General features: G+C 40.8%; 1 protein-coding gene across 1 annotated transcript; it reads left to right on the top strand.

Annotated features, from left to right (window-relative positions):
* The first annotated feature begins 7,306 nt into the window (after positions 1-7,306).
* Positions 7,307-9,495, top strand: LOC131229286 (probable indole-3-acetic acid-amido synthetase GH3.1). The gene is made up of 3 exons (XM_058225198.1): positions 7,307-7,689; positions 7,782-7,883; positions 7,973-9,495. The coding sequence occupies exons 1-3, from the start codon at positions 7,370-7,372 to the stop codon at positions 9,339-9,341; spliced, it is 1,791 nt and encodes a 596-aa protein (XP_058081181.1). The 5' UTR covers positions 7,307-7,369; the 3' UTR covers positions 9,342-9,495.

Genomic DNA, 9,495 nt, shown 5'->3' with positions numbered 1-9,495 from the left:
CTCTCTCTCTCTCTCTCTCTCTCTCTCTCTCTATATATATATATATATATATATATATAGCCGAGTTGCACCTTTTCTAGCCAAGGTTTTAGTTTGTTGAGTTTATTGAGTTTCTGCTGAGCTTTTTCAACGTGAGTTTTTTGTTTTTTTTTTTTTTGTTCATTTTTTTTTTTTTATTTTTGAGTTTTGACTGAGTCATATCAGGCCAACCTGGGTCATATCTGGTTGAGTTAATGGTCCGACTAGTGCAATTCAGCGTGCTCACGTTAGTCATGGGCACTTTTTCCACGCGCAAATGCCCTGTTCTCGACTTAGGACTCAGGGTGCCACCCTACAGTGCTACAGTTCACGTGCACGAATATAGAACATGGACCTGGACTGACACGGCATTGTAGAAAGAACGAAAGAAAAACACAAATAGACATGTTTGTTTTCAGAATGTCATACAGCCTCGCGGGACCACACCAGCTTTGTAGGGAGTTATTTGATACTCTGGCTGTGTACACTGCTTCAAACGCAGGCACTAACAAATTGCATTCAAGACAAATATTAACTAAAATTAAACCGATCAAATTGTGGAAGTTGCCATCAATTAGTCATAGTCAAAAAATCAGGTCAGTCAGACAATCTTAAACTCTGACTCATGTAAACATTTGTCCATTAAAAGAGGACCATTGGATGTTTTTAATTTTTAACGGTCTAATAAATGATCACCAATCCAAGTGTAACTATTGGTTCATGAAATAAATAAACTTGTAACCTAAGTTAGGACAGTTTAATTCTAATTATTTGTGTACCAACTATGCAATTTCTAAGTGTTTGCATATGATCCATCATACCCTGCCAGAGTATCAAAGATTTTCACGTACTTCGTACGCACCCTGATAAAGATGTGTGTCCCATCCGTCGTTCTCTTTTGATTGGTTGTATTGGGAAAAGGAATAAACAGTATACAATGTTTTTAATTTTTGTGGGTACCTCGATTTGTCAATCAAATACAATACATGAGATATGAAAATACATGACATTCCCATCTCTGTGTAGGCCACAAGATCTCGACCCATTTTCCCCGCAAGGTGCCACTGAATGTGACATTAATTGATATCAGCTCAGACCCAACATGTTTTAATTCAACATGGGTTTCGGCAGCTCACATGGAATGCATGCTAGCCAGTTGGGGCCATTAAAATTGTGATCCCCACTGTGGATTGAGAAAGATTGGATGTGTTAGCCGTCCGGTTTGCTTTCTATCAGGTATAATGTGTGTAGGAGTACTACGAGAATCGATAAAGCAACTCGATCCAAACCAATCAACTTCAACCTAAGTATCGAAATAAGCAGATATGTTTAATATGAACATATATGATCAAATTTTGATGAGACCATTCGGTTATTCAACCACTTATAAAATTTTATAATGATCAAGAGGTACTTAGATGGTGGAGTTTTTTTCTCTAAAGATGGATTGCTTTATACATTTAATTTAAAAAAAAAAAAATCATATACTAGTGCAATCAAACTAAAGGAAAAAAATTCTTAATCATTCATTAAGAGCAACCATAAGAATGCATATCTTAAAAGAAGTGTGTGATATGGTAGGATATCAAATCCAGTGTATAAGCATAAATTTAAATTACAATTAAAAATTATAGTTAAAAATTGTCGTTACTCTTACATTAAGCTGAGATAAAAGATAAATTTATTTAATTGATTGTTGTTAGATTGGAGATTAGTTGTTTGGTTTTTCTTTATAAATTTCATAGCTGGTTTATGGATCTTTATTGCACGGCTTACTCTTACCGTTCCTTCTTCAATTATTATAACGGTTATATTAGTTGAAAGGTCTTTTTCTAAATCTTTTTTATTATTATTACGTTTGTTTCTTTTTACGATTGTTTCTTTTTTATCGGTTAAATTTTGTTCGTCTCGGTCGCCTAATTCTGTGTCTTAAATATTGTTTTGACCGCATTTCTTTATATGGTCATTAAACTTTTGGATAACTGGACAACTTTATTCTATCATTCATCCACTAATATATAGAATTAGATTTATATTAATTATAATTTCACAAAATGTATTTTAAGTATACATCTTCAGAACCTTTTTATCTATTTCTTATTCTCATGCAAAGTCAGATATTACAATTTTACTGACTTTCTTCGCAATGGCCATAAATAGGGTAGAACACAATGACTATGAACAGAAATGAAACGATCCACCAAAATCAACGCGTCAAATTGGGATGGTTAAGATATTTACCGACAAGTGTGACTTTCGTGCTACGCTGCGTCAACCATGCGACAGACGATCCACCAAAATCAACGGTCCTGGTGGGCATGCGTGTTTGTCATATGTACCAAGCGTGGATTTTCACAATATGCTACCTTGTTGCAAACGCATACTGGGAATCTACGTCTGTTAGTAGCCTGATTCAATCCGAAGGATTTAATATACAATATACTAATCAGGAGAGAGTAATAAAAATAAACAAGAGTTATTAAAATAATCCCAACATGGCAATATAATGGAAGCTCGTTTTGTTGAATCCGGAAACCCAGATCATCCATCATGTGACTCTCCATGGAGCCCACATGCGAAGACAGTCACATGATCGGAACCATCCATCTTACGGCTCTATCATGGAAGCCGATCATCTAAAACTCACACTCGATGGATGAATTAGACCATGTTGACATGTACAGTCAAATATGGACTGCTGAAAATAAAATCCTCAACAGTTGCCATTCAACGTAGGAATTGATGGTGAGGATCATCATATCATCATACACATCGGAGCATGCCCAATCTGTGACAGAGGAAAGAAAATGGACGGTTAAGATGGTCCAACCATCTCTGAATAAGGGTGAACATTGGGCAATGGATGCTGGAGGTACCAAGTCACAAACATGAGCAAAACAAAGTGAAATATTAAACCCAGGTTCTTAGACTCCGCAAGTCATGGGAAGTTGATAATTTCAATATGCATGTCATGGTCTGACATATAGAGTATAGAGAGCATCATGTATATTAAGTATGCAAAACAATTGAAAACATTGCGTGGGTAACTTTCTCTAACGTGGGAAAATGATTCAACGTGTGTCAAATCCATACCGTCCATCGGGTAGACCACCCCCTCAGTTGACGTTGATCCTAAAAATCAGGCTGATTTAACACTGACCCAATTTAAAATTATACAAAAAGCCTCTTGATTTTTTATAGTAGGGCCCACCTAAGTTTTTGAATACTCGGGCTTTTAGCTATCCTTTCATCCTGATGAGCCACATCAGATGATTGGATTAGATGACATATAAACAACATGGTGGGCCTTAACATAAAAATAATGACGGATGACTCATCCTAACTATTTTTCTATGGTGTGGCCTACATATTTTTTGGATCATCATGAATTTTGGGCTGTAGAATGAAAATGAGGCAGAATACCTGTCGGGCGGGTCAGATCCCATGAAAGCGAAACCCACATGGCCCTCCGTTAGTGGTAGGTACCTAAGCTAGGCTACTGTTAGGTACCTAAACTACGTCCGCTAGCACGGTGCATTAAGTATATTATACGGGAGATTTATGGTTAAAAAATTGAAAACGAGGAAGATATTATATTAGATTAAAATATTTATGTTTAACGATTGGAGATGATATTTCCAGTTCGTTGCCATGAACCCATCTTGGTCATTGCCGCTCATCTATGGTTATCCAGTCAGTGAATCCTAACCCTCCATCTGGTTTCCCTACCGTGGATGTCTCATGGTACAAAAAATAATAATAATAATAACTAAAGAACCATTCGTAGGCTTCTCTTTACTGGACTTTACCCCTCAACCACAGACTGTTATTTTAAACCGTTATATTCGAAAGATAGACATGACATAGCTAGAATCACTGCAGTGGCACGAATTTTCTACTGTGAACCATCAGTGGAGTGGACCACCAGATGGACGGTGTGGATTTATAACAAATATATCCATGTGTGCAATAATGTGGGGATGGATGGATACATGTTCATCGCATGAACAACGCCTCTAGGTACTATGTAATAATGGTCATGGGTTTGAGCCATTCAACGGATGAAAATTCAAGGATTTCTGGCCTTCTCAAACTTCTCTTTACCTACCCAAAAAAAATTCAAAGTAAAACCAATAAGGTGGAAACAAGGATGGTTTATGGATTAGAAAGAATCTTCGGTACGTTGAAGGGTTTGTCACAAAAAAAAATAAAAATAAGTGCTCTTGTCAAAGTAAGAAATCCACGCCTTAGGTGAAGATAGTGGGTCATAAAAGAAAACATGCTTTCCATGACTCCTCTCAACCCCACAAGTCATGCCATGAACTGAGTCGCTCTGATGGAAAACCAGACCTAGTCGTGCCAAGACCAGCCAAGTACCCCCTTGCAAAGGCACTTTTGGGTGTATGGGAAAATTTGGATGGGCCCCATGTGGGTACTTGACCAATAATCGTACCCATCGAGTGGGCCCCACCCATCATCCCGCGACTAGGAGAGTGTTCATGTAAGATTTTCCAAGTCATTCCCCAGCTTATAGCATCATTACAATGGGCCCCAAGTGGGCAATTCACCAAACATCGTGCCACTATGTGACGTTTCCAAAGTGGGCCCCACAATTCCGCTAACCTTTCCTTTCATTGACAAGTCAAGGTTTGTATTTCAATTTCTTCAAAAACCAACCATGGCCATTACAAAAAGAAGAGAAAACGACTACATTTCTTTATCAATCCAAGCTCTTAACCCTCCTTCATCAACCCCTAATGGACTTACGTGAGCTAAGATTGAGAATAGCCCCAATGGTTCTGTACCAAACCTAGTTTTAAAAAATAACAATGGCGTTAGCACACGGCATCCACGATGTGGTCCACCAATATCTACCGAGTTTTTGCTATTGTTTATTATCATAGTGAATGATTGAGTTTGGGACACATGGCAATATATAAGAGGCCACACATATGTCTCAGCATGACATGCCATTGCTAGACATGCCCCACGTGTCACGTTCATCACATGGGCCCCATGCTAGCTTATCCGAACAAAAAATAAAAACACATGACACATTTAATGGTGATAATTGATTAGTTAAATGTGGTGACTGTTTGATTGTGTTTGTTTTCGTGTTTTGGCGTTAGAGTTCTTTAGTTAATGCAACAGTGGAAAGGAAAGGATGGTGGCCCACTAGACCACCCTGAAGTGTACCCTGCCCTGATTTAGGACTTAACAGGTGGCCATTACGATTATGAACGTTAGACAGGTGGGCCCATGATATGGATATGTCATGATCAAAAACTTAGAAAAATCAATGATAGCGACTAATCCTAGCCAATTGTTTGTTGGCCACCTGGGCGATGATGTTAGGATTGTTGGGTAAGTGTGTGGCTTCAGTTCCGTGGCCCACCGGCTGAGTATTCTGGTCACTGATGAGGACGCCACAAGGGAATCGTCTGGATCTCATATGGAGTCAAGGAATGGGCCACCTTACTAATCATCTCATCCTACGAAGAAAAAAAATCTGATCATATGAGGAGCAGTTATATTCTGCCCACATTCTAAATATAAAAGGACAAGCTGAAGCATGTGTGGTCACGATGTACTTAAAGCGTTAATTGAGAATGCTGATAAGTCATAGAAAATCTGATTTAGCTTGAGGTGTGATTCAGCGAACGAAGAGCTACGGATGAAACTTTGTCTACACAATTCTTACGGCAGATAAATAAAAGAAAAAATGCCAGAAAAAAAAAAAAAGAAAAATTTAAATAAAATGAAAGTTAAATTCTGCTTGAGCATGCAGATTTAGATGCACTCACTGAATCCGTGGGATGCTTTTCTTGGATAGGGTCGGAATTGGGGCAATCAGAATTTTCCTATAGTTCATCTAGTTTCCTGTTTTTCTTCTCTTTCAGGTTTCTTTGTACATAGGCGGACGTATTGTCTCCCCTTATGATAGGTCCCCTTAATTTTATTTTGCTAGCTAGGGGCCCCGGAATTTGTCTGTGCAGGATTTTGTAGGCCTTTCTTATCTGAAATGAATCAAATCTGTGTTTTTTTTTTTTTTTTTTTCAATATATTCATGGTGTATATGGAACTTACTGAATCAATGTATGCATGGTGTATATGTAACTCAATCCAGACCGCCGCACTGGTGAGGCTCACCATAGATGGGTCATAAACTATACCGTATGCTGAATGGGTGATCCAAATTATCCAATTACTATCAAATGGAAAAATGAAAATAAAGAAAACCAAATTACCCAAATTCAATTTTAAAAAATGTCCATTAACCAGTGATGCCATCCTCTATAGTAAATCATTTTCGAATTATACTCTATCCAAAGTGGGGACCATGATTCCGACGGCTTAGATTGATGTAGGCATTCAAATGTGCAATGGTTGCGTGTATGTTTATGGATTCTCATCCTCTATCATATTACCAAAATTTCTTGATATTTCGTGAATTTTGGTGCAACCAAACACAGCCGTAGAATTAAATAATCTCCTTCCTTCCCTCGTAATAAACACCAGAGCCGTCTCTTTATTCGATACAAAGAACCCCTTTCAAAACACGTGCCAACTTCTCACCCATGTAAGAGATCCGGACAATTCTTCACATGGGACCAACTGTTAACATTCCTTCGACAGAAATCAGCCCAATACAATCATAAGGTGGGCCACAAGTATATGTTTATAGACCACATATCATTTATAACTAACCGTCCATTCTTCTGATATAATTGTGATCAAAGTCGTCTAATTTTTGTATCATAAAATTTTCATGATGATCCACACCTGATGAACGGTATGGATATCTTTAGATTCGTGCAAGCTAGCAAATCTAAAGAGTGGCAGCTTCACCCATCTCACTCGCTCGAGACCCTTTAGAAGGACAGCTTCATAGTTTCAAGGCTTCTGTCTCACATGCAAAGGTCGCCGGCAGCCAATCTGTGTCCGGGACCAACGCTCTCATCAGAAAAGGCCGCGTGGCATAGATGAAGCCTACGATCGGACAAGCTGCCAGCGAAACGCCTGATGACGTGTACAACGTTTGATGGGGCCCACATGTCGGGCCAGAAGAAAGGATGACGTATGGTGGGCCATCACTTGTCGGTCCATCTAACTACATGTCCGGCAACAACAATATTTTCTTGTCGACGACCCGAATGGTTACACGCGCGTCACTACAACCTTGCCACCTAGGTGGCCCATCAGTTACGTGGATGCTGACGTGTACTTGATGAAAAAAGAGCCTTGGTTTCCCTATAAATACTCTTGCATTGAACAAGAGAATCCCATCATCCCTTCTTTCTCTCACATCAAACCAGAGAATCCCATCCTCTTTCTCTCTATCTCTCTATCCATGGCTGTTGAAGCTACTATCTCATCATCTCTTGGGCCAGCGGCCTGCGAGAAAGATGCAAAGGCACTTCAATTCATCGAAGAGATGACTCGAAATGCCGATGCAGTTCAAGAGAAGGTACTGGCTGAAATATTGAGCAGAAACGCTGCAACCGAGTACCTTCAACGATACAAACTCGACGGGGCCACCGATCGGGACACGTTCAAATCAAAGATCCCAGTGGTCACCTACGAAGATCTTCAGCCTGAGATCCAACGCATTGCGAACGGAGACCGATCTCCAATCCTATCCGCTCATCCAATATCTGAGTTCCTCACAAGGTGTGCATCTCTCTATGAAATTTTGATGAATTTCGGCATTTTGGTTTTCTAGAAATGAGTCAAAAACTGACATGGGTGTCACTGATATGCAGCTCTGGGACATCAGCTGGTGAAAGAAAGCTGATGCCGACGATTCCAGAAGAGCTGGATCGTCGACAGCTCCTCTACAGCCTTCTCATGCCTGTAATGAATCTGTAAGTGAATTATCCTTCTTTTGGGTGTGTTTATAACTCAATTTTATGAAATGGAATGAGTGTTTGATTGTTTTTCGGTTATGTTACAGCTATGTGCCGGACCTCAACAAGGGAAAGGGTCTGTATTTCTTGTTCATCAAATCAGAAACTAAGACTCCAGGAGGGCTACTGGCACGTCCAGTGCTAACTAGCTACTACAAGAGTGACCACTTCAAGACCAGGCCATATGATCCTTACAATGTCTACACTAGCCCTAACGAGGCCATCCTTTGCCCTGACTCTTTCCAAAGCATGTACACTCAAATGTTATGTGGCCTCTATCAAAGGATGGAAGTACTTCGAGTCGGTGCTGTGTTCGCGTCCGGCCTCCTCCGAGCCATTCGGTTCCTTCATCTACACTGGGAAGAATTGGCCCATGATGTTGCTACTGGGACTCTCAACCCCAAGATCACAGACTCTTCAATTCGAGAAGCTGTCTCGGATCTCATCAAACCAAATTCCGAACTCGCACAGCTCATCACCGATGAGTGCTCAGGTGGGAATTTGGATGGGATCATCAGGAGGATTTGGCCCAACACCAAGTATCTTGATGTTATTGTAACAGGTGCCATGGCTCAGTACATTCCCACCCTCGAATACTACAGTGGGGGTCTACCAATGGCTTGCACCATGTATGCCTCTTCAGAGTGCTACTTTGGTCTTAACCTCATGCCCATGTCGAAGCCCTCAGATGTCTCCTACACCATCATGCCCAACATGGGCTACTTTGAATTCCTCCTCCATGAATCATCCTCCGATCAGATGTGTGATCCACCTCCCCGTCTCGTTGATCTTGCCGATGTAGAAGTCGGCAAGGAGTACGAGCTCGTGATAACGACCTATGCAGGACTCTGCCGTTACCGAGTTGGCGACATACTCCGAGTCATGGGGTTCCATAACTCAGCCCCCCAATTCAAATTCATCAGGCGCAAGAACGTTCTCTTAAGCATAGACTCCGACAAGACCGACGAGTCCGAGCTGCAGAAGGCAGTGGAGAACGCATCAGAGCTCTTGCGTGGGTTTGACGCTAGTGTGGTGGAGTACACGAGCTATGCAGACACTAAAACAATCCCAGGACACTACGTGATTTACTGGGAGTTGCTGGTGAAAGACCCCACAAAGGGACCGAGTGAAGAAGTGTTGAATCAGTGTTGTTTGGCCATGGAAGAGTCGATGAACTCGGTGTACCGACAAGGACGAGCTGCAGACCACTCGATCGGGCCGTTGGAGATAAGGGTAGTGAAAAATGGGACTTTTGAGGAACTAATGGACTATGCTATCTCAAGGGGTGCATCGATTAACCAGTACAAAGTGCCAAGGTGCGTCAACTTCACGCCTATAATGGAGCTTCTTGACTCGAGAGTGCTGTCTGCTCATTTTAGCCCAGCTTGCCCCAAGTGGACTCCTGAACGACGCTAGATGAATTTCAGCCGTTCATCCCCACCGGTTTCCATCAAAATCGCTAGCTTGTCGCCGTGGGATAGAATAAGCTGTATATATCATAACAAAATTATTATAGTTTGTTGTAAGCGTTACGTTTTGAAAATGGTTGTGGTAGTGTCGTCTTTTCTTC

This window comes from Magnolia sinica, chromosome 16 (assembly GCF_029962835.1).
Source record: "Magnolia sinica isolate HGM2019 chromosome 16, MsV1, whole genome shotgun sequence".
NCBI lineage: Eukaryota > Viridiplantae > Streptophyta > Magnoliopsida > Magnoliales > Magnoliaceae > Magnolia > Magnolia sinica.
Note: the sequence above shows the minus strand (reverse complement) of the source record. Positions and strands in the feature narration are given on the sequence as shown.

Excerpts from the sequence above, each read along its gene's own strand:
- LOC131229286 (XM_058225198.1), top strand. The coding sequence starts at position 7,370 with ATGGCTGTTGAAGCTACTATCTCATCATCTCTTGGGCCAGCGGCCTGC. Across the intron at positions 7,690-7,781 it reads ATATCTGAGTTCCTCACAAG|CTCTGGGACATCAGCTGGTG; the intron begins GTGTGCATCTCT and ends ACTGATATGCAG. Across the intron at positions 7,884-7,972 it reads CTCATGCCTGTAATGAATCT|CTATGTGCCGGACCTCAACA; the intron begins GTAAGTGAATTA and ends GTTATGTTACAG.